The following is a 25,418-nucleotide window of genomic DNA, read 5'->3' on the forward strand; positions in this document are numbered from 1 at the left end:
AACTGCTGTAATGCTTAGTCACTGTTTAGGCTGCTACCTGCTAGCTTAACTGCTGTAATGCTTAGTCACTGTTTTGCCTTGTTCAATGCACTTTGCAGAGTGCAGAATACTTTGGTTTCCTTTTAGCTATAGACCTTATTCACTAACCCTGAACGCTGCCATATTGTTGACATACCGTCCTGCAGCTGACAACTATATAACGGCCTTATTGTCGTTTCTGTTCCATTACAAAATAGCGATAGTGATGACAGCAATAAAAACCCCAAAGTTGTTGTTTGTATGCTGCCGTTAATGCCTGTAATAATAAACAAAAGAAAAAACGAGGTGAACAGACTTTGCTGTGAGGAGCTGTCAGAAAGTTTCACCTGTCTCTCCTAACTATCCACACCTCTCCTGTGCTGCTGACTATCCTCAGTGTCGCTCCCTTCACGTCTGTGTGTCAAGTCCACGGATGAGGATGAAGAAGATGAAGAAGAGTGCTCGTAAACACAACCAGAGCTCCTGCCAGTCTTCTCAAAGGTAAGGAGACACTATTAGTCCAGGCATTTTACGCAAATATGTGGGTCAACCTCACACTAATTGCAACAAAACCAAACTCAACTGATTTTGTATCCTCAATATGTCCTCAATGAAGGAAAAAAAGTGTTAAGGAAACGTATGAAGGGAAAGTTTTGAAAATGACCTAAATATGATGGTAGCCTACCAAAAACTTTTTTTTTTTTTTTTTTTTTTAATGTGCCATAAATCTCATCACTTATGTATGTGTATGCATGTGTTTTTTGCTTCAAGGAGAAAAAAATAAAATAAAAAAACGTTTTTGGTAGCATCATATAGGTCATTTTCAAAAATCTCCCTTCATACATTTCCTTAATACTTTTTTTCCTTAACTGAGGACATATTGAGGATACAAAATCAGTTTAGTTTGGTTTTGTTGCAATTAGTGTGAGGTCAAGTGACATTTTTACTGGACTATATGAGCAGGTTGGAGAGTAACAGAATACATGTATCTAGAATACACTATTTAAAATGCAAAATATGAGGAACTGTATTCCATTACAGTTACAGTTTAAATATGTGGTATTCTGAATAGAGTTACTGTCCTTAAAAATAGATTACTTCAAGGTAGGGATGTCAACCGTTGAACTGATAACAGACCACTTAAAGCAGGATTAAACCCCAAAACACTTTTTTTCAGCTTTTAACCAATATATGGCTTTTGGGGAGCATGGTGTGTGAAGAATTCTGGTAAAAATTTCCACATTTAAGACTAAATTTATAATATTCTACAGTCTTTATCATTTTCAACAGCGGTTACACCCTGCCTTTTCAAAAAAAAAAAACACTCCGAAGATCGACCTCCATTCTTCGTAATGGAGGGGTTTTCCCATTTTTTTAAAGGCACCGCTATTCCGAATGGGGACATCCCCTCCATTTCGAAACCCCCCCCCCACTCCGAAATTGATTTTCAAGTCCATATTTCTCCGAGTTTCCTGCATCAAACACTGCAACTCATTGTTTTTTATTGAAAATATGCATAGGCGGCGCTAGACCATCGGGAATGGGGAAGCTAAATTTCCTCAGATTTTCATAAAACAAAATCAGTTCAACCCGACTGGCATTCACAAATAAGAACGTCCTCATCTTGCTAATATGACTCAATGAACCTTATTCAACTGTGAGCATTTGACTCAAAGTTACAATACATTTTTTTCAAACACTTTTCACGGTATGAATGTGGGCGTGTGTAACAGCTCACCTTTAGATGTGTAGAAAACATAATTTATGATTAGATCCTGTCGGCGTGTCAGGAGATATAAATAATCAGTTGAATATGCTGCTGTGGAACAGATCCTTGCGCTCTCGGATTACGCATTCGACAAACTTAACAAACTGTGTGGCAAGACAACATAAATGAACAATGTTTAGTGATTGTAGAGAGATATCTCTGTGCACCTGCAGAAAACTGCGAGCCAGGAATGCGCAAGACCACACCTGGTATTTAGACCAGCAGAGTGGAAAGTCTGTGTGCCAAAAAATAAAAACACTGCTCCGGGCCCGATACGCGCTTAACTAGAGTGTGCGTTGTCAAGGTGTAGCCTATTTCTTTGCGGAGTGGGGGAGAAAGCAAGCGGGACAGCTGTGCCCAGTCACTGAGCAGCGGCTCGCGCGATTCTGAACAACACAGAGTGCAAACATGTCTGTGATCCACAGCTGATTTTAGGATGTATCCAACATTCACATTCCTGTATCTATCTGAATGCAGCAGGCTCGTGTTTACTGCTATAGTGAAATTATATGAAGACAGTGACATATAATAAAAAAAACAATGAGTTGAAACGTTTATTTCAAGCTGCAGGAATGCAGGAAACTCGGAGAAATATGGACTTGAAAATCTAATTTAATGTATTTATCCTGGTTACTACTCCACCCTCTGCCGATCTGGGGAGAGCTGAAACTGGCTCCATGCTTCCTCCGAAACATGGGCAGTTAGCCAGCCGCTTCTTTTCACCTGACAGAGGAAGCTTCACCAGTAGGACATAGCACGTGGGAGGATCACGCTATTCCAACCAGTTCCCCTCCCTCTGAACAGGCGCCCTTAACGACCAGAGGAGGAACCACATTAGCAACCAGGATATTGCATGTTTTGGTGAAGGGGGTTCCTATATGAAGGAAACCCCCCGGGAGGCACGGGGAGAACATGCAAACTCCACACAGAAAGGCCCTTTTGACGACCCCACCTGGGCGGTGGGCACTCGAGCACATGCGGACGGGCACGCAGTCCTTCAGCATTCATAGCGTCCCAGGTGGGAATCGACTGGACTGAGGGTGGCTATCTCCGCCCAGCAGGGTCGAGTGAAGCCCAAATCCTGCCAGATCAGTGAACCAGATTCTGCGCAGTAGCTCCGTTGAGTTAGAACCTCTGTGAGGTCCCCGCCCCTCTGAACTTTCACAATCACAATCAGAATCACTTGTATTGCCACAGTTTGCAAGTTACATACGAGGAATTTGTCTTAGTGTCTTTATGCAGCGTAGCGGTCACATCAATATACAGAGATAAGAAGTAGGAAGATGAATGAATGAATGAAAGCTTTATTTCGGACTTTAAAAAAAAAGAAATAGTAATATATATATATACCGTAAATTCCGGACTATAAGACGCACCGGTGTATAAGCCGCGGGACCAAAATTGACTATTTTTTTCTTCTATAAGCCGCACCGGACTATAAGCCGCGGGTGTTTTGATGTTTAATTACCATATGAAAGGGTTCGTGCACAGAGAGGAATGTCGGGAAAGAGATCGCTGTTTGGGGAAGCTCCCATTTATTAACATTTCAACAAAACAAAACAAAAGTCAGGTCACTAATCCCCAGACAAAATCACACAACAATAGGCTACCGTATATGTGCAGCAAACCTGTAACCAGAGAAGTCAAGTCACTAATCCTCGTCTTCCTCTTCTTCCTGCGTACTGAAACCACCAAAGTCCTCATCTTCAGTGTCGGAAACGAACAGGTTCAGGGTGGCTTCGTCAACCACTCTCCTCTCTCCTTCAGGTGCCATGGCACGAGTCCGATACCTCACGAGTCCGACACCTCACGAGTCCGAAAAAAGAGGCTAACTTCCCCCAGACCCTAACCCAAAACCTAACCTCTCCCACCCCCACGCCTAAACCTAACATCCCCCAGACCCTAACCCAAAACCTAACCTCTCCCACCCCCACGCCTAAACCTAACCTCCCCCAGACCCTAACCCAAAACCATGAGGTGTCGGACTCGTGAGGTATCGGACTCGTGAGGTATCGGACTAGGGGGCAGTCCCCGTGGCGTCATCCTCTTCATCCCGCAGCAGTCCAGCGTTTTGGAACCCGTTGGTAATTGTGGATGTTTTCACACTCCTATAATATTCCGTGATCTTCCTTTGTGTGAATTCGCCGAAGTTTGTGATTTTCTCCTGATAGTCGGGAGGGAGTTGTTCAGTAGTTCTCCCCCGGACGGACAGTCCCTTTTGCCCAGGTTACGCGCGGCTGCTCTGTTTGATCGGCGGCTGCTCTCTTTTAATGCGAGATTGACTGCTTTCAACTTGAAAGCTGCCTCGTGTGAATTTCTGCGTACCTTCCCCATGGTAAGTGAGAGTGTTGCTTCTACTGCTCGTCTTGTTGTGAATATTCCTTGATCTTCCTTTGTGTGAATTCGCCGAAGTTTGTGATTTTCTCCTGGTAGTCGGGGGAGGGAGTTGTTGCCCGAGTGGCCGTTTGCTTACCGTAATTACCATATGTAAGTGGTCACGCACAGAGGGGATTGTCGGGAAGAGATGGCTGTTTGAGGAAGCTCCCATTTACCGTATTACAACATTTCAACAAAACAACATAACACAACACCACCGTTGTTTATTTTTACAGTGCACACAGTGTCCGCGGTGTGGTGAAAAGAGGGCAAGAGAGGAAATTAAAACAGAAGTGGATTTATAGTTAGAAAGAGTGCTAAAAAAAGAGAGATTTTTTTTTTTTTTTTTTTTTTTTTCTGAAAAAATCCATAGATAAGACGCACCGTTATATAAGCCGCAGGGGCCAAAAAACGGGAAAAAAGCCGCGGCTTATAGTCCGGAATTTACGGTACACAAGTAGTATCAATGTTACAAAATATATATATTTATAAGTGAAAAAAAAATAAAAGAAAACGAAAAAAATAAAAATTAAATAAACAATAATACCGTAAATTCCGGACTATAAGACGCACCGGTGTATAAGCCGCGGGACCAAAATTGACTATTTTTTTCTTCTATAAGCCGCACCGGACTATAAGCCGCGGGTGTTTTGATGTTTAATTACCATATGAAAGGGTTCGTGCACAGAGAGGAATGTCGGGAAAGAGATCGCTGTTTGGGGAAGCTCCCATTTATTAACATTTCAACAAAACAAAACAAAAGTCAGGTCACTAATCCCCAGACAAAATCACACAACAATAGGCTACCGTATATGTGCAGCAAACCTGTAACCAGAGAAGTCAAGTCACTAATCCTCGTCTTCCTCTTCTTCCTGCGTACTGAAACCACCAAAGTCCTCATCTTCAGTGTCGGAAACGAACAGGTTCAGGGTGGCTTCGTCAACCACTCTCCTCTCTCCTTCAGGTGCCATGGCACGAGTCCGATACCTCACGAGTCCGACACCTCACGAGTCCGAAAAAAGAGGCTAACTTCCCCCAGACCCTAACCCAAAACCTAACCTCTCCCACCCCCACGCCTAAACCTAACATCCCCCAGACCCTAACCCAAAACCTAACCTCTCCCACCCCCACGCCTAAACCTAACCTCCCCCAGACCCTAACCCAAAACCATGAGGTGTCGGACTCGTGAGGTATCGGACTCGTGAGGTATCGGACTAGGGGGCAGTCCCCGTGGCGTCATCCTCTTCATCCCGCAGCAGTCCAGCGTTTTGGAACCCGTTGGTAATTGTGGATGTTTTCACACTCCTATAATATTCCGTGATCTTCCTTTGTGTGAATTCGCCGAAGTTTGTGATTTTCTCCTGATAGTCGGGAGGGAGTTGTTCAGTAGTTCTCCCCCGGACGGACAGTCCCTTTTGCCCAGGTTACGCGCGGCTGCTCTGTTTGATCGGCGGCTGCTCTCTTTTAATGCGAGATTGACTGCTTTCAACTTGAAAGCTGCCTCGTGTGAATTTCTGCGTACCTTCCCCATGGTAAGTGAGAGTGTTGCTTCTACTGCTCGTCTTGTTGTGAATATTCCTTGATCTTCCTTTGTGTGAATTCGCCGAAGTTTGTGATTTTCTCCTGGTAGTCGGGGGAGGGAGTTGTTGCCCGAGTGGCCGTTTGCTTACCGTAATTACCATATGTAAGTGGTCACGCACAGAGGGGATTGTCGGGAAGAGATGGCTGTTTGAGGAAGCTCCCATTTACCGTATTACAACATTTCAACAAAACAACATAACACAACACCACCGTTGTTTATTTTTACAGTGCACACAGTGTCCGCGGTGTGGTGAAAAGAGGGCAAGAGAGGAAATTAAAACAGAAGTGGATTTATAGTTAGAAAGAGTGCTAAAAAAGAGAGTTTTTTTTTTTTTTTTTTTTTTTTTTCTGAAAAAATCCATAGATAAGACGCACCGTTATATAAGCCGCAGGGGCCAAAAAACGGGAAAAAAGCCGCGGCTTATAGTCCGGAATTTACGGTAATCAGAATACGTGACAGCAACGAGGTCCGAAAAGGAGTAGGATGAAGTACACTGTACTTATTTAGTCCTACCCCCAGTCCATAACTAAAGACAATCACAAAGTTGCAAGTGTAATCAAATCGAGTAAATATATACAATATGTACATGAGTGGTGAAGTGTTCTGTGAATGATAAATATGAATTTACGTTGAATTACATGAGATTTACAGACTTGAGTTAAATAGATGTTAAATAGGCAATTTACAGTCCCAGTTAAACAGGCATTAAATTAGATATGAGTTACAGTTTTATGGGGGGGGGAGTTCAGTTGAGTTTAGGAGGAGGTAGTGAGTTTATGTGTGTGTGTGTGTGTGGGGGGGGGGGGTTGTTAGTGAGGTCCTTGGCGGAAGGGGTTTCCGGGCCTTGTTGGTGAGGCTGATGGCGGTTGGAAAGAAGCTGGTCTTGTGGCGGGTGGTTCTGGTCTTGGCAGACCTCAGTCTCTTGCCGTGGTGTAGAGCTGCTCTTATGTAGAGCTGCTGTTTCTAGATTTGCGCACAGTGCGTTGTGTATTTATATACACTCTAGCTCTGTAAATATGACACTTTAAGTTGTAATGTTTTTTTGTCTCGCCAAAAGTAACCAGGAAGATTCCCACTATGAGATCAGTTTATCAAAATGACGCCTGTACGGAAATCTGATTTTGGTTGTTGGAGATTGAGCTGTATCAGCCAGACAAGTCAGACCTCCGGGCTGCTCATTATGGGATGAACTGATGTTTGCAGCTCTGTGTTGATTAGCCTAATGTTTCTGTGGCATTTTGATTAACTTTATGATTTCATTCCTTTTGGAGCAAATGTTGGTTTAACAAATCTAACCATGACGCTTTACGGTACGTTGTTTACTGGTATAGTGTGAGTAGGGCAGCCAAGTAACCAGGGCCCGAAATTAACTTTTTGACCCACCGGCCAGTGGCGGGTAGATGGAAGAAATCTACCCGCCAAGCATATTTCTTACCGGCCAAAGAAAAAAACGCATTTTTGTGTCACATTTGTGTTTTTTCAGTACATTTCAAGTAGATAAGATATTACGTTGAAGAATACACACTTAAATAAGAGGCCAGAGTAAAATTTGAAGCTAATTATTTTAATATATTGATTGATGATTGAGTAATCAATACATGTCAAGTCAATCTTATCAATACATGTCATGTCAATCTTGAGCTTAAATTGTAACCTAATGTTAAACATCAGACTCCTCACTCTCTACCCTCTTTGCAGGATTTAACAGAACAGAAGTAAATTTGAAGGTTTTGTAAACATAACTCCTCAGACTCCTCACCCTCTCTCTACTTCTCCTCTTTGCAGCCTATGTGTGACACTGGCTCTGTTCATGGTCACAAACGGCTTCCAGCTTCATTGATTTACTACCGATGACAAACGTGTTGTTTCTATTTTTCTTTTTGGCATACTTGCGGCACACGGAACAACTCATCACTACAGACTGGCTACAGAATTGGCCCAATTCCACAGCAGCTAGTAGCGCGGTCCCGCTCCGCTCGACTCGACTTTTGGTCTCATCCCACCGTCAAAAACCGGCCCAGCTCGGTTTGATTTGAGGGCGAGTCGGGCTACTTTTGGTCCCTGCCTCGTCGGGGTACTTCGGGCTGGCGAGTAGGTCCCAAATGGTGACGTAAAACTCTGATGGCTACTGATTGGTCAGAGAGAATCGTGTTTACTCTGTCTACTGACTGTCAATGCAATGCTGGCGGCTGCATACCAGTTTAGTGGTCTTACCTTATCTTCTGTTATGTATATTTCCATCAGTATTTTGTGTCGCTGCCTTCACCTCCGGTGAAATAAAATCGTGGCGGGTGTTCAATTGTCTGAGAAAAAAGTCCGCTGCTCGCTCAGGGAGCTCTGTAGCTGAGAGGAGGCTGCAGCGCTCCGCTAGGCCGCAGCGGGTGTTTGGAAGCCCCGGTCTTGCCTGGTGAGAGGCTGCGGGGTAGAGGCTTCACTCTGTTGCGCCTCTCCCGTCCCCGCACAGCACAGCGCATCCTGTGATATCATTCTCTTGGCCGATTGTCACATTTGCCCATGTACACTGTAGGTCATTTAGAGGCACCAGTATTTCATAAACAGTTTAAAAGTTCTGTGGATGGATTTAATTGTAACGTTATGTTATAGCCGAAGGACAGATATGCGGTCGCTATTTTTAGACGACCAGCTGTGGGCGGGGGTGGGTGAGGGCACATGATCCGCGGTGGAAGCAAAACGTCAATAGGGCTGATACGATTAGAGCCGAGTGGTGACGAGCTGTACAGGGCAGTAAAATGTGGTGGAAATGAGCCATATGATGCTGGGGCTGTACTACAGCCCCAGCATCATACTGTAGCCAGTCTCTTGAAACATCAAACTATCGCCAAACTTCCACTCCTCCCGAAACTTTATTTTGTTAGGTGGTCCCGCTCTCGCTGCCGCTTCATCCTTTTCGTCGGAGAAAGCCGCGGTGGGTTTTCTTTTTAGCGGCCGGCTTACTCCCTTGATATGGTTCCACATTACCACAGTAACCCATTTAACGTTAAATCAAGCTAACGTTAGCTATAGCAGGCGGACCGGCGTAACGTTAGCTCCCTGCAGTGCAAGCAAGCGCTGCAGAATGCAGATGGCCACGGCCAGTCAGCACAGAAGAGTAGCGGATGTGACGTCGGCCAAAACAAGCCAAAAATGAGGCCGGAGATGACGCGCAAGGAGAGATTGGGGGCTGCAATCGCTGCAATAAAGGCGACTGTCGTAAGACCAAAACACACCGCAGTTTTAATTATTTTACATGAGTATTTTGTTACCCGCCACGTGGCGGACAGACCTTTTATGTCACTCGCCAAAGCTAAAATATGCCCGCCATTGGCGGGTGGCGGGCTCTAATTTCGGGCCCTGCAAGTAACTAAAGTATTTAATGTGGTAACGTTAGCCCAGTGCGTTAGCCAGGCTGCCTGGTCTCGTCTCTGTAACTCTATCCTTACAACAGCTAAGAAAGGAGCTTGTGAAGAACGAACATCCCCACAGTCAAAGCACTTCCCTGAGATATCTATATAAAAACGTTTATTGCTTTACTACCAAAAATAAAACCTCCAGTGTCTGTATAAGCTAACGCTAACCCGTTAGCGATTAGCTAATGGCTGGTGGTTGTGTACACTTGTGTAGGCCCCATGTTATACCCGGGTATAAGTTAACATTATAAAACACATTTCCTGGCATATCCAGGCAGTTGGAAAACCTGGTCAGTTCTGAAAATATGTCTCTATTATTGTGTTATTCCAGCTATCGTTATCGGTTTTAGGTTAGCCTATAGTAATATTAACCCGACAAATAATGCAAAACAGCCGGTTAACACAAGCAGCTAATGCTAGCCTGCGTCCATTAAAACCATTGTGTATTAAAATAACCGATAACATAGCTGGAGTAACTAATAAAACACATATTTACTGAACTTACTACTTCAGTCCCCAACCAACATTACTTTGTCGCGCACCTTTCTCAAAACAATGTCCTTTTTATTGCGGTCCATGGATATGTCTGGTAGATAACAGATCAAGCAGTACTGTGTCTTGTCTATGTAAAACTAACGCTAGATCTAGAATATGAAGAGCCTGTCCAGCCAATGATGGCTTGAGACTGGCTGCCACAGCTGTCAATCATCCCTTTTTATATGTCAAATAACTACTTAAAAACAAACTGATTAGAAAAATGACCACATGCACAGGCATTAGCGTGATAAGAACTATCTAAAATGATACAAAACACCTTTGGAAAAAAATTATCTGACGTGTACTGTGATTATTTCGGTTGTGATTTCCCCATCCACTAACATGGGGAGGCGGGCCTTGTGACCTATACTGGCACCTGCTGCCAGAGCGGCGATCTAACATCTGAACGGGCCCAGATCCTCAGATGGGCTTGATGGGCTGTAATGGGTTGGAGGTGAGGTGACAGTTGGAAGGTTGTGAATGGTTCTCTCTGTGTTCCATCCTGGAGCAGGAGGCCCCGTCTGATCCTCACAGATGTCCTGGAGACGGAGCTGGGCAGGGCTTATCTGGACAGGACCATGCAGAGCCCAGCATTGGAAAATGGAGCACCGGTGACCTCAAGTCCACGGATGAAGAAGACTGGTCGTAAACGTAACCAGAGGAGCTCCTGCCTCCTGTCTTCTCAAAGGTAAGGAGACACTATGAGCAAATAAAATATATAAAATAATAAAATACTGAAATTGAGAAGTTTTTGGTTATTTGTTTTGGGTAAATTTATTGTTATATAATAAAATAATTAAATAAAAAATAATCGTTAGATTAATCGAAAAAATCACCGTTAGATTAATCGATAAGAAAATAATTGTGTGTGTGTGTGTGTGTGTGTGTGTGTGTGTGTGTGTGTGTGTGTGTGTGTGTGTGTGTGTGTGCTCCTGCAGCACAGCATGATGGGAAGCGCACAAACATAATAGCCATACTATAACCTGACTGTCAGCAGGTTTATGGAAAAACCTGCACTGATTTTCATTAAACTTGGTGGAAGGGTGTATGGGCCATGGAAGAACTCATTAGGTTACATTTTGGAGCAGATCAGACGTGTGAAATTTGCATATCATAGTGGACGTGGACTATTATCTAATGTACTCTATTTTAAATGATTCATTTGTCAAACTAATAACTCACCTGTATCCATAGGCTCAGAGCTGATGAAGACAGACATCTGGCAGAGGAGAGGAGAGAAGAGGTGAGGAAAAAACATCACTGTATCCAGGGTGTGAAATACCCGGTGGCAATCGGGGGTTCCCCCTACCTACTGCTCTGGTGTCTCTACTATATTTTCCTTGTTCTGATTCAGCTTTTTAGAAGTGAATCCAAAGTTAGCAAGTACTGAACTGTGCTTTGTCTCTTTGACATATTTAGTCTGCATTTTGAACCGAGTCGAAGCAGAAAAACAATCCACAGCTTCTCATGTTGTGCGCGGTCCGTTTGGATTGCAGATACATTTTCAACAGCGCCACCCCATGGAGGGAAGCTTTACCAGAAAGAATCATGCATAGCGAGGAAACACAATGTTGAAGAAATGTTTTGCAAAATGTTGAATGAATACTGGACAGTAAGCTTTTACAATACAATTTGATCTATCCCCCCCCAAGGCTTTCAGTGTCAATCAAGGGGTCTGGGACCCCCGAGACCTCCTGTATTTCGCACCTGTATCACTGATGTTGCAACACACACACACACACACACACACACACACACACACACACACACACACACACACACACACACACACTGTCTCTATTTTCCCTGATTCTTTCTTTGTATCTTTCTCTATGGAAACAGAGAGACATCAGTGGACCCAGACGTCACCGCTGTGATCAGTGTGACAAAACGTTCACAAGACTTTTCGTGTTAAAGCGACATCAGAGAGTTCACTCAGGAGAGAAGCCTTACTCCTGTCAGGAGTGTGGGAGCTGTTTCAGTCTGTTAGGTACCCTAAAAACACACCAACGCATTCACACTGGAGCTAAACCCTACAGCTGTGACCAATGTGGGAGCAGGTTCAGTCTGTTAGGTAGCCTAAGAAAACACCAACGCATTCACACTGGAGCTAAACCCTACAGCTGTGACCAATGTGGGAGCTGTTTCAGTCTGTTAGGTACCCTAAAAACACACCAACGCATTCACACTGCAGAGAAGCCCTACAGCTGTGACCAATGTGGGAGCAGGTTCAGTGTGTTAAGTAACCTAAAAAGACACCAACGCATTCACACTGGAGCTAAACCCTACAGCTGTGACCAATGTGGGAGCAGCTTCAGTCTGTTAGGTAGCCTAAAAAGACACCAACGCATTCACACTGGAGCTAAACCCTACAGCTGTGACCAATGTGGGAGCAGGTTCAGTCTGTTAGGTAACCTAAAAACACACCAACGCATTCACACTGCAGAGAAGCCCTACAGCTGTGACCAATGTGGGAGCAGGTTCAGTGTGTTAGGTAGCCTAACAAAACACCAACGCATCCACACTGGCTTTAAACCATGCAGCTGTGACCAATGTGGGAGCAGGTTCAGTAGGTTAGATAACCTAAAAACACACCAACACATTCACACTGGAACAGGCTACTGGTGCGATGGCTGTAAGCGAATGTTCACTCGGTGGGATAGCCTGAAGAAACACCGCTGCACCTAAACACTGCTGCTGGGATGGGTTTGTGGAATTCTTCCGGGTATCCGACCCAGAGTCCACAGTGAGGACGACGCTCATGGCCTTTGCTGGATTTGCTGGTATCGGGGCAACGCTGGGCCTGTTGATCAGGTGAATTTGGACACACTTTTCTTTGTACCTGAACAAGATATAACATGTTCATGCTGGAGGCAGCCCCCCACTTTTAGTTAACCTTTTCAACAGTTTGTTTCCACAAAGAAGATTCTTGGACTGTACCAGATGGAAACGATGATCACTTTTTTTTTTTTCTTGCTCTGAAGTTTGGAAGATGGACATAACATTCAGATACCTGCATTTCAGCCACTGGTTTATTCACCCAAATAGGGCTTATTTAATTTCCATACATTTTATTTTTCTAATGGCGGTATGCTTCTGTTTCTAGTAAAAATTTAAAATCGGTGCGCGGACCATCAGTTGATGTGATATTCTGGCTTCTCTTGTAGTTTACGTTATGATTCATACAATAATACAGTTTAGTTTTCGTTTTGATTGGTGTTGTATTTTTGGGAATGTTGTCCTGAAATGCTCAGCCTGGACTTGAGTCCCAGGCCACAGCAGGGACTGAGGAGGGGCTACATTTTTCCCTGCTATGCAGATGAAGCCCATTCATAAGCTCTGGATCCTGCTCTTTTGTATGGACACTCCAAGCATGTCAGGCAAGGAGGGGGCGGGTTTGCATTGAAGTAGTTCCACTTCCTGGTTCAGCAAATGTTGAGGTTCAGGTCTGCACGAGAAGAGAAGAGCGAGCACATTCAAGACTGCTGGCTTCACTGTCAAAAGGGAGTCCAGACTAAATGACTGCACTTTGTGGAAGAGCAACCTTGGCTCTGCTGCAAATTGGTGTCCTGGAACAACAGCGCCAAAGCTCTCACTGCTCTCCTAACAAAGTACCTCCAGTGCTCAAAGTGAACCGCTGCATTCAAGTTCTATCGAAAGCAAGCAGTAATGCAACTTACACCCAGTTCGTATCTAATTATAAAACTGTTGTTCAATCAATGTGTTTTCAATCAATGTGTACGAGTTAGAGAAAAAATAAGAAGCATGGACATACCAAACAAAGTGTTTGTTTTTAGCTAACGCTAGTTACTCGCATGTTTTCTAAACAGAACGCAAACATTTAGCGAAATATTTTTCCTGGAGCACAGCACTTTGGTTCTGGGTCTTCCGCCCATAGCTTTTAGCTCATAGGTTTTTCCATCCAGGATAATCCAAACAAAATAAAAGTTCAGTGACAGCAAAGTCTGACTGTGCACAATTATGTTTATTTCTCAGCCATAAACCTTGGCATTGGATAGCTAGAAACAGCAATGTAAAAAATGACATTCCAAAGTAAATACTATGGTTTGGAGCTTGTGAAACTGATGGTTAAGTGTCTCATTTGTGATTAGGCTACTACCACAGTAGAATAATATGATGGAGCTAATATAATTAGTTTTTCTGACCCACCATATGAATTGTCATATTTTGTATGAGATGTTGAATTGAGGTATATTGTTCCCTGTACATTGTACCAGGTTTTCAGGTTATTGAGTTTAAGGGGAAGTTCCAGTCTCCCTGTATTTGACATTAAAATAGAAGGTAAACAGACAAACATGAAGTGGAGTTTAGGGTTTTCATGGGATCTCCTCCATTAATTACTCCCTAAACTTATTTTAAGTGGATTTATCATGAATTAAGGGGTGAATTACTGTGAATGTAAGAGTATTTTAAGGGCTTCCTGGTTAGAGATAGGTTTTCTGCAGACGGGTCCTGGTTTCACTCGGCCTCTGACTGTCTCCTGCTGATCTGGATGAGACTTCAGACTCTTCAGGACAAGACCAGCCGACAGAGTCCAGAAGACCACAGCAGGTAGAGTAGAGTGTGCCCTCTTTACATTTGAATACAACACAGATCATAAACACAGAGTCCAGAAGACCACAGCAGGTAGAGTAGAGTGTGCCCTCTTTACATTTGAATACAACACAGATCATAAACACAGAGTCCAGTTTAGTTTACTTTAGTTAAAGGAACACTCCGCCCATTTTTAACCAGCTTTGTATCATTAGAACATCAGTAGTATATCAGAAAACTGTAAACTGTTTTGAAGTCTCATTTAATTTGACAGTTATTGAGTGTTAAAGTGTGGACCAGTGACATCACCTAGTTTGACAGTTATTGAGAGTTGATTTGAGTTAATGAGTTATTCATATGAGTTAGTGTGGACCAGTGATGTCACTGGTCCACACTTTAACACTCAATAACTGTCAAATTAAATGAGACTTCAAAACAGTTTACAGTTTTCTGATATACTACTGATGTTCTAATGATACAAAGCTGGTTGAAAATGGGCGGAGTGTTCCTTTAAGTTTAGTTAATTTATTTAAAGATCCCCATTAGAAGCACACAGATGTACCTCTAGTCTTATGGGCTTCTGAACATAGAAAATACAAACGTATTTGATTGATTGATTTTTATTCAATGTGTCATGCACTTGACAGTGCCCAGCCCTCATGGGCTTACAAGACACACAAAGTATACATTATACAGTACAACATACGCAGACGCAGCAGTAATACAACTACATCACAACATAAAAAAATAAATCATTACATCATTTTCTGAACAGAACATTCTACCTTAGCTCCCATGCCTGGGGAATAAAGTTTCCAATAAAGAAAGTGCCCTTCTTAAAACACAACTCAAGTTTTTCATAATCGTCCATCTCAAAAAAATCATCATAAATAGAGGACATTTTACTGAACAGTATCTCCCTTACCTCATCATACATAGACAGTACAATAGAATAGAAAATGAATCTCATTCTCAATTTCACCCAGGTCACAGAGCGAACAAAGTGTCTTCTTCAGGGGTAGCATTAAACCTACCAGTCTCCAGTGCCACGGGCACTGTAATAAAAAAAGTACAGTCAACATAAGATAAAAAAAGACAATCAGGCTACAGTCGACAATACAGACGTGTAGATAGACTGTTACAGTTCGTCAACTACAACAATACAATTATATTAAACACACAAGATCGAGAGAAATAAACATATGTGATGTGATAATAAAGTAGGCTAACGCTACTAACAGACAAAAGAAAGAGAGGTTATTCAAAGTAACAATAGGCTACTAGGTAGGGCACTAGGTAGGGCACTGGGCAGCTGTGTTTATCATTTCAATTGGCATCATTGGTGCGTGTTGCGCTCACCGCCTGCAACGCCTCTTCTCTTCTCCGCGCTCTGTGCGCTGCGCTCCGGCATCTTCTCATGACGCCTGCGAGCAACAGATGAGCTGAGTGCGCATCCGGGGCTGCTGCTTGAAGCTGCTACACACATTTAGCGCCGTATAATTCCGTAAGGCTACGATATAAGCTCGACCAGACCTGCTCTAACCCTGTTTTTCAACCAGGTTTTTGCGCAACACATGGACTGTGATTGCTGCTATTCATGATTGCCGGATGGTGCGTACAAGCGGGAGGTAGGCTCATTGCAAATGTATATCCACGCTACTGCTTTAGCAAGAGTGCCAAATCTGATTCGCTGGTACTGGACTAGGTGATGGAGGCAAGTGTCGTGTATGCTGTTTTATGTTAAACATTTTGAGTTTAGGCTATAAAATATTCGAGAGAGATTGACACTTTGTTCTAAGAAAAAATCAATGTATTTAGATTAGATATTTCTGTTAGAGCTTGATTAGTTGGCAGAAGTAGGAGATGGGTCAACACCCATATGTTGTGTTTATGCAAAGCGCTCTAAAGGACGTTTCCTTTAAATACATTTGGCAATGTGGACTCTCTCTGTTTGTTTCAAGAATTTTGTCCGGCCACAGCTATGCCGTTTTACGTGCGATCGGGCTGAAACTTGCAACGGTCACAAATGCCTACATCCTCTGTTTTGAACATTATTTGGTTGCAGTAACATATTAGTCCTCTGTGTGGCGCTCCTCGTTTTGTATTGGCTTTACGGCAACAACTTGCTTTACGTCGTTACTCTTCTTCTCAGTCTGCCTCCATGCAAGGCGCAACAGTCTTTTCCTCAGTAACAACTTGGTGTGTGTAAAACTATAGCCTATCGATATACATACATGTATGTTGAGCGATTAGTGCCGTAGAGACCAGGCATAAAATATGGTTGACAAGTGGTAAATAAACAGTAGGCTACGTGTGTAAAATCCCACAACTGCCGTGGCTTGAGTCTAGCTGTCATGTTAGCTGGCTATCCAGGAGGCTAATAACAAGGTACACAACCAAACCTGTTACAAACTTTCAGGGGGTGTGCAGGTGATGGATTCTTTAATTAGGGCAGATTAATTGCCCTAAGGCTGATTGCCCTGAGGCTGAGGCTATAGTTCAGTGATGATGTCACTGATGACATCAGTGATGAACATGATGTCATCAGTGATGTCATCAGTCTGAGACCATATAAGTGATGGGAGTAAGTAGGTAGAGGAACCAGACGGAGACGATGGCTTCCGTCATCGCACAGATCGTCTTCTGTGCGGGTGACCTGACAGAGCAGATTTTTTAATTGGGTGATTGCCCTAATGCTAATTGTCATCAGTGATGTCATCCGTGATGATGTCATCAGTGATGTCATAGAGCAGGCGAGGCCACGACGCACAGTGGTTATCAGTGATGATGTCATAAGAGCACGTAGGACATAATTATGGAGTCCAGTTCCTTGAAGAAGGCCGATGTAAGAAAAATGGGAAGGTTTTGGCACAGATAGAGGAACCTGGGAAGTGAAACCATCTTAAAACCCAGTCTAGTGACTAGAAACATTTCCTCAGGCCTTTGGCTACAGCTTGGTCAGCTGCTTTTACAGCTGCTTCTCCTGTTCCTCGCAGGTCTCTTTGCAGCAGTTAGCCTACATGCCACCCACCAGCGGTGACCCACTGCTACAGGGCAGGCTGGTGAAACGTTGACTCATGTGACCACTGGACCTCCTTGTTGGTCATCATGGGCTGTGGCACCTCCATTGCCACAGAGCCACAAGGGAAAACAGTGGAGACAGGTAAGGAGGTGTCTGGCGTACTGCGTCCCAGTGATCCACACTGCTCTCCCTGAACATACTTTTATTATAATAATAATTTATTATTATTTATTATTTTACTGCACTTTATTGATTAGGAGTGATTGAAATGCTGCTAGACGTCACCAGCCCATCCCACACTGACGCATGTTTTCCTCTTTGTCTGAACTGGAAAGTTTTGCCGTGTGAACAATTTGCACCATGGTAAGGTGTTTGCACCATGGTAAGGTGTGGAAAACGAAATGGCCTTAAATGAGAGGTGCCATGTTCAGACACCTGGTCCATGGCACCTGGCAAGCTGACTGAGCAGAAACAGCCCATAAATGAGACACTAATTGCTGCTGTATGTTCCACAATCACGTGAATGAGGCTTTTAACCCAGTGATACCTGATGCAGCATTTGCGTGTATATCCCTCATTTGTGTGCGTATCCGCGAACCGCGATAACGCGGTTCGCGGTCTTAAAGGGATACACACACAAATGCTGCATCAAGTATCAATGGGTTAATGAGACTATTTTAGTGTCCCTATGCTGGCTTTCTGTTGCTGCTACTTTCCAACATCTTTTCAATAGAGAGGCCGAGTGACCGCCTACTTCCTGCTTCAGCACTGTACCAGAGATTTTCATCCGCCATTTATTTTCCCATAGACATTTCGTAAAATGCTTATGAAAAATTGTTTTACTTCGTCAAGCCAAACGGTTCAGCTATATTTAGAATCGGGAGAGACCATAGAACATTTCACTCGGACCAAAACTTTAAAAAACAACATAGAAAAAATATTTTCTTTAAACCCACATTTTTGTTTTACGTTTTGGTCCGAGTGAAATGTTATGCGATCTCTCCTGTTGTTTTTCTCCCAAATCTGTGAAGTGCTTGGTAATTTAGTTTTGAAAAGTGAAGTATTATTCTTCTTCTTGTTGTTAATAATAATTATTTTCACCACCATATCACATTACATACTCTTGACGCTAATTCTTTTTTGCAATGCCTGAGTTGTACAGTTTTGACAGACTTGTTGCGCACACATTTACCTTTTTCACCCTCATTAGGTGATACTCTACCAACCATCCAGATGTTTGACAGATGCTGCTTTGCTTTCTTCTCCTCCTGTTTTTCACAAGCCTCCTTTCTTCTAAAACCTCTGTTCATTTGCTCCCTTGTTCCAGTCCCAGTCTCGCCCTCCCCTGTGTCTCGTTATCTCTCTCTGTCTCGCTGCTGCCTCTCACACCATTTCATTACATTACCATTCCTGTGCTGAATTGTCATTTTCTCCACACAGATGAAGCAGCCAAGAATCCCAGCCCTGCTCTGAGTAAGAGAATAGAGATTAGTCTGTGCCATGCTGTGTGCCATACAGTACATACATACAGAGAGAGAGAGAGAGAGAGAGAGAGAGAGAGAGAGAGAGAGAGAGAGAGAGAGAGAGAGAGAGAGAGAGAGAGAGAGAGACATACATGTGTGCCATACATACATACAGAGAGAGAGACATACATGTGTGCCATACATACATACAGAGAGAGAGACATACATGTGTGCCATACATACATACAGAGAGAGAGACATACATGTGTGCAATACATACAGAGAGAGAGAGAGAGACATACATGTGTGCAATACATACAGAGAGAGAGACATACATGTGTGCCATACATACATACAGAGAGAGAGACATACATGTGTGCCATACATACATACAGAGAGAGAGACATACATGTGTGCAATACATACAGAGAGAGAGACATACATGTGTGCAATACATACAGAGAGAGAGACATACATGTGTGCCATACATACATACAGAGAGAGAGACATACATGTGTGCCATACATACATACAGAGAGAGAGACATACATGTGTGCAATACATACAGAGAGAGAGACATACATGTGTGCAATACATACAGAGAGAGAGACATACATGTGTGCCATACATACATACAGAGAGAGAGACATACATGTGTGCCATACATACATACAGAGAGAGAGACATACATGTGTGCAATACATACAGAGAGAGAGACATACATGTGTGCAATACATACAGAGAGAGAGAGAGAGACATACATACATACATGTGTGCAATACATACAGAGAGAGAGAGAGAGAGACATACATGTGTGCCATACATACATACAGAGAGAGAGAGACATACATACATGTGTGCCATACATACAGAGAGAGAGAGAGAGACATACATACATACATGTGTGCCATACATACAGAGAGAGAGAGAGAGACATACATACATGTGTGCCATACATACATACAGAGAGAGAGAGAGAGACATACATACATACATGTGTGCCATACATACAGAGAGAGAGAGAGAGACATACATACATGTGTGCCATACATACATACAGAGAGAGAGAGAGACATACATACATGTGTGCCATACATACATACAAAGAGAGAGACATACATGTGTGCCATACATACAGAGAGACATACATACATGTGTGCCATACATACATACAGAGAGAGAGACATACATGTGTGCCATACATACATACAGAGAGAGAGACATACATGTGTGCCATACATACAGAGAGAGAGACATACATGTGTGCCATACATACAGAGAGAGAGACATACATACATGTGTGCCATACATACATACAGAGAGACATACATACATGTGTGCCATACATACATACAGAGAGAGAGACATACATGTGTGCCATACATACATACAGAGAGAGAGACATACATGTGTGCCATACATACATACAGAGAGAGAGACATACATGTGTGCCATACATACATACAGAGAGAGAGACATACATGTGTGCCATACATACATACAGAGAGAGAGACATACATGTGTGCCATACATACATACAGAGAGAGAGACATACATGTGTGCCATACATACATACAGAGAGAGAGAGAGAGAGAGACATACATGTGTGCCATACATACATACAGAGAGAGAGACATACATGTGTGCCATACATACATACAGAGAGAGAGAGAGAGAGACATACATGTGTGCCATACATACATACAGAGAGAGAGACATACATGTGTGCCATACATACATACAGAGAGAGAGACATACATGTGTGCCATACATACAAGGAGAGAGAGAGAGAGAAAGAGAGAGATACTGTATGTATTTCAGAGCAGTAGTTCCCCGATAACACGTACGGTATAACTAAATATTCCTGGAAACAGGAGTTGAGGAGTTAGGTCGGAAGAAGTGTGTGTGTGTGTGTGTGTGTGTGTGTGTGTGTGTGTGTTCATGATCCTGTTTGCACCTTCATTTCTATATGACTGCTACTAGGGCCAGGCCACCTCTACATAAAGGGTGAATCAAGCCAACTTGTTAACACAGGTGTATTCCTCTAGCTATGAAGGCGGCCATCTTCATCCAGAGATGGTACAGGCGCTACATGGCCCGGCTTGAGATGAGACGCAGGTACACCTGGAACATCTTCCAGTCCATCGAGTATGCTGGGGAGCAGGACCAGCTACAGGTGATGGAGATGCCTTATCTCACGCTCTTCTGCATACGCATCTCACACACTTCACCTCTGGTGCAGAATAGAAACAGTCTCTGTGTTCCTTCACCTCTTTCCTCAGCTCTCCGGTTTCTTCAGTTTCATGCTGGACAACTTCACTCAGCTGAGCGGCAACGGGCCAGGTGAGGAGAGCAGTCTACTGTCAGTGTGTCTGTGTGTCAGTGACTGAGCAAACTGTGTTCGGCCACAGCTATGACACTTTTACGTGCGATCGCGCTGAATCTTTCAGGAAGTGTAAAGAGCACTCCCTGCAGGTATTATTACCCTGTGATTTTGTGAATAACTAATCAGTGAGGAGTAAAGCTAGGCAAAGAAGTGAGGCAAAGGAAGTGAACTAGGTGAGGAGAGAATACAAGGAAAATCAGAATATTCAGAACAGTGCGTGCGTGTGTGTGTTGGTGTGTGTGTGTGTGTGTGTGTGTGTGTGTGTGTGTGTGTGTGTGTGTGTGTGTGCGTGCGTGCGCGTGTGCGTGCGCGCATGCCTGAATGAGATTGAATGAAGGAGCTTGACATAAGATTTACAAAAGAGAAATGGGACTGTACAGTAGAGCAGTGGTTCTCAAATGGGGGTCCGGGGTAGCCTGGGTAAACCCAGCCCCCAGTGACCTGCTCTCAGGCTCACCCTGCTTACAGTCACAAGGTGACTGGGAACTGAGAGAGCAGGTCACGTGGGGCCTGGGTTTACCTAGGCTAGGTCCGGGGACCCCCAGGGGTCCGTGGCACTTTGCCAGGGGGTCTGCGAAAAATAAACCCTTTTTTTTTTTTTTGCAAAAGCTTCATAGTTCAACAAAAATATGTCATGCTTTAAATCTAAAATGGTTCTTGGATTACATTCTAATCTGACAAACATATCAATGTTACCGTGGAAACAATTAAGCTTAGCCCAAAATCACAAGTCAAAATGAGGGGGTCCCCGGTATATTTTCTATCTTGTAAGGGCTCCTTGGCTGAAAAACATTTGAGAACCTCTGCAGTAGACGACCCTTTCCTCTCTGTTTGCATCAATTAGAGCCCATACCTTTTCAACAGCTCTTTACACTCTGCGTTCCAGATCTGATCTCCCAGTTGCTGGACCCGGTGGTTGACCCGTGGCTGGAGAGAGAGACCTGCTATAACCTGATCCCGGTGCCAGAGTCCTACAGCGGCCCGCGGCTCTCTTTCCCTCTCTCTGTCTCCCACACTACTGCTCTCCTCAGCGCCTTTAAGGAGCAGCAGGTACAGGGTGTCGCTCGGTGCCCAATCGGTTTCCGGCTACAGCAGACGTGCCCAAATTCTTTCCTATGAAGGGCCGAAATTAATCTGGATGGATGGTCGTGGGCCAAAAATACATGTTGATGTTTTGTGAAATTACATGAAATTATATTATTTTATAGACCATTTACATTCCAAATCTAAAATAGGTCTTCTAGGTTCGTATGGTAAAAGTATCGTCAAGCTAGCTTTAAAAATGAGCCCGCCACAACCTCTGAAAGACTAATATTGGCTGTGATTTTTCTTTTTCCTTTCAAAACCATGGAGGGCCAAAACTAACTTTGTAGCCCTTGTCTTCCATCTAGTTCAAGTGATGGCAGTATTTATTGTTATAGTATTATTATTATTGTTATTATTATTATTATTATTATTTATTTATATTATTATTCAGTATTTATTGTGGGGCTCTGAGGGAGTGATGCGTTTGTTCTCGCAGGCCCTCCATGCCAGGTACGTGCTGCAGCTGCTCTATGAGACCAAGAAGCTCCTCAAACAGCTGCCCAACATCATCCACTTGTCCACCTCCTATACGGAGATCACTATATGTGGTAGGTGCCAACTCCCTCCGCTGCTCATGTCTTCTCAATGAGATGTTTGCAATCTGATCATACAGTACACATACATGATCTGATCTGTAGGATCTGATCATACAGTACACATACATGATCTGATCTGTAGGATCTGATCATACAGTACACATACATGATCTGATCTGTATGATCTGATCATAATTGATTCATTTTGTTTTGTTTCTTCATCCCTGTGATGTTTCATTTGGCCCAGGTGATCTACACGGGCGGCTTGATGACTTGCTTCTCATATTTTACAAGGTAACGCCACATTTTGCTGCTTTGACTTTAGCAGTTAGTCATCAGCTATTAAATCAGTTTTTAAATACAGGTCCTGTTGCGTGAAGATGATTTTATTTACAAATAATTCTGAAAAAACAATAATTTCCTTTTGATTTTACTGCATATTATTATCTTTTGCATATTACGAATTGTTTAAATACACACAAAAATGACATCAAAACAGCTGTAACAGTCACATTCAAAACACAGATAGCCCAGTAATGCAGTTCCAGGCTTCCTTTGAGATCTGATTTCAGATTCAGATTGTCTTTATGTCACGTCGGTGTCGTTCAGATTCAGATTGTCTTTATGTCACGTCGGTGTCGTTCAGAACGGCCTTCCCTCTGCCGACACGCCGTACGTGTTTAACGGTGACTTCGTGGACCGCGGCAAAAAGTCTGTGGAAGTGATCATCCTCCTGTTCGCCTACCTGCTGCTTTACCCCGACTACATGCATCTGAACCGAGGAAACCATGAGGACCACATCATGAACCTCAGGTGGGTCGTTTGAACCAGCCTGACTCCGCCATGATGGGGCGCTATTGAGTTCACGAGTTCACAATGTGAAACAAATGTGAAGCAAAGCCATCCATCTGGCAGCGTCAGGTTAAGTTTGAACAGTAGAACATGTTTCTTCATGAGAAAAGACGTGGTAGATGATCTCAGATGTCTGGTTAAAGAGCACTCTGCATGTTGTTTCAGATATGGCTTCACAAAAGAAGTCATGCAGAAGTACAAGGTACAGTAACTATTATGCAACTATTATGCTTTTTTGCGTGTGTGGACAGATCTCAATCATACTTTCTGCAGTTGTAGCTGTCGCCATCTTGTGGTCACCTTACTGACTGTCGCAACCAGTGGATTATTTATGGCTGAGTAATCCATGATTGTGCAATGAAATCCTTGGTTCTTGGTTCTTGTGTCCAGACCCACGGCCGCAAGATCCTCCAGATGTTCCAGGACGTGTTCAGCCTGCTGCCTGTGGCCACAGTGATAGACGGCAAGGTCCTGATTGTTCATGGAGGCATCTCAGACCAGACGGACCTGGACCTCCTCAGCTCCATAGACAGGCACAAGGTTAGAGGGAGTGAACGCCCAGTCTTCCTCCTACCACTCAAAGAAACCTCAACTCACACTTGAAGAAAAGAAGACACCCCAAAAAGTAGCCTGGTTAAAAGCATCCGGACCCGTGAACTCATATTCTGTTCCGTCACCGTGGTCTCGCAGAACCAAACACAAAATGTTCTGTTCCGTCACCGTGGTCTCGCAGAACCAAACACAAAATGTGAGTTCATGTGACCGGATGGTTGACCAGGCTAATCCCAAAGTACATTAACACACGCACACAAAAGGAGTTTGGTGGCGTCTTTTTCTTATTCCTGCCGGTAATAGGCCAAACATACAAGATGTCATGTCACATCAGTAGCTGTGTTTCCATTACAGTTTTTCGCAAAATAATTGCGATATTTCTACAACTTCGACTTGTACAATTGCGACTTGTAGGCGTTTCCATTGAAGTTGAGTTTGGTCTGACGGCGCGCACACCTGAACGCATTTCCCCATTACCAGCAGCTGCCACAGTGATTACGCACGGGGATCTGCCCCATATGGCCATATCCCGTCCCCTGCATGCTCAAATCCAACCAAGGTCAATGCAAATCACAACATGAAGTTACAACGCATATAAACGAGCCTGATTATCAATTCAAAATAAAATTAGTGGCAACGTTGCTGGCTGCGGTGAATGCAGTGAGCGCGACAGGCAGAGGAAAAAATGTAGCCTAATACAACTGGTCCGATTTAGAGATGGAGGAGGGGGGAAAAGGCTGATATGGTTCAATAATCGGAATGTCGTGTATTATAATTATAACATTGCACCTGAAACGTGTGTAATGTATTACTCACAGTCACTGTATTCACTTCAGACAGCACCACCGCACCGGTGTGTGCTTTTCATCCCCTCATCTCGCTACCGAACTTATTTTCCGCTGCTTTTCCAAAGGAGAATATGGGTCACATGAGGTGCAAATGCGGAAAAAGTGTTTCCAGTACACTTTTGCGATAAACTGCTATATCGACACGTCTGAATAACCACCTCATGAGAGCGCAAAAACTTTTTGCGATATTTGGGACGTTTTTCGAAATTCACGTGTTTCCATTACCCAATTTCTATTGCGATATTTAGATTTTGCGCATTTCTGAGGGTAATGGAAACACGACTAGTGTCAGTTGGAGGTTTAGTATATTTAACTATGCTTTGTTCTCCATGTTATTTCACTGTCCCCTTCTCTCCCTCCCTCCATCTTCTAGGTGAAGTCTGCACTGAGGTGTCCCAGGTACAGTCTGGAGGAGCTGGATATCAGCAGGT

The 25,418-nt window shown here is 43.6% G+C and overlaps 1 protein-coding gene across 1 annotated transcript in view; it reads left to right on the forward strand.

The window, feature by feature from the left end:
* Window positions 1–17,341: 17,341 nt before the first annotated feature.
* ppef1 (protein phosphatase, EF-hand calcium binding domain 1) overlaps window positions 17,342–25,418 on the forward strand; it is a gene marked incomplete at its 3' end in the record, with an annotated part of 13,791 nt that continues 5,714 nt past the window's right edge. The window contains exons 1-11 of the mRNA XM_083652781.1: window positions 17,342–17,405; window positions 18,705–18,737; window positions 20,776–20,903; window positions 21,010–21,070; window positions 22,000–22,163; window positions 22,636–22,747; window positions 22,983–23,029; window positions 23,382–23,548; window positions 23,753–23,789; window positions 23,978–24,127; window positions 25,361–25,418. The exon at window positions 25,361–25,418 is cut by the window's right edge and continues 94 nt beyond it. Of these exons, the coding sequence (XP_083508907.1) occupies window positions 17,351–17,405; window positions 18,705–18,737; window positions 20,776–20,903; window positions 21,010–21,070; window positions 22,000–22,163; window positions 22,636–22,747; window positions 22,983–23,029; window positions 23,382–23,548; window positions 23,753–23,789; window positions 23,978–24,127; window positions 25,361–25,418 (1,012 nt within the window). The 5' untranslated portion in view covers window positions 17,342–17,350. The remainder of the gene's footprint in view (window positions 17,406–18,704; window positions 18,738–20,775; window positions 20,904–21,009; window positions 21,071–21,999; window positions 22,164–22,635; window positions 22,748–22,982; window positions 23,030–23,381; window positions 23,549–23,752; window positions 23,790–23,977; window positions 24,128–25,360) is intronic.

The sequence above is a fragment of the Poromitra crassiceps genome, assembly GCF_964638095.1.
Source record: "Poromitra crassiceps genome assembly, chromosome: 16".
NCBI classification, from domain to species: domain Eukaryota; kingdom Metazoa; phylum Chordata; class Actinopteri; order Beryciformes; family Melamphaidae; genus Poromitra; species Poromitra crassiceps.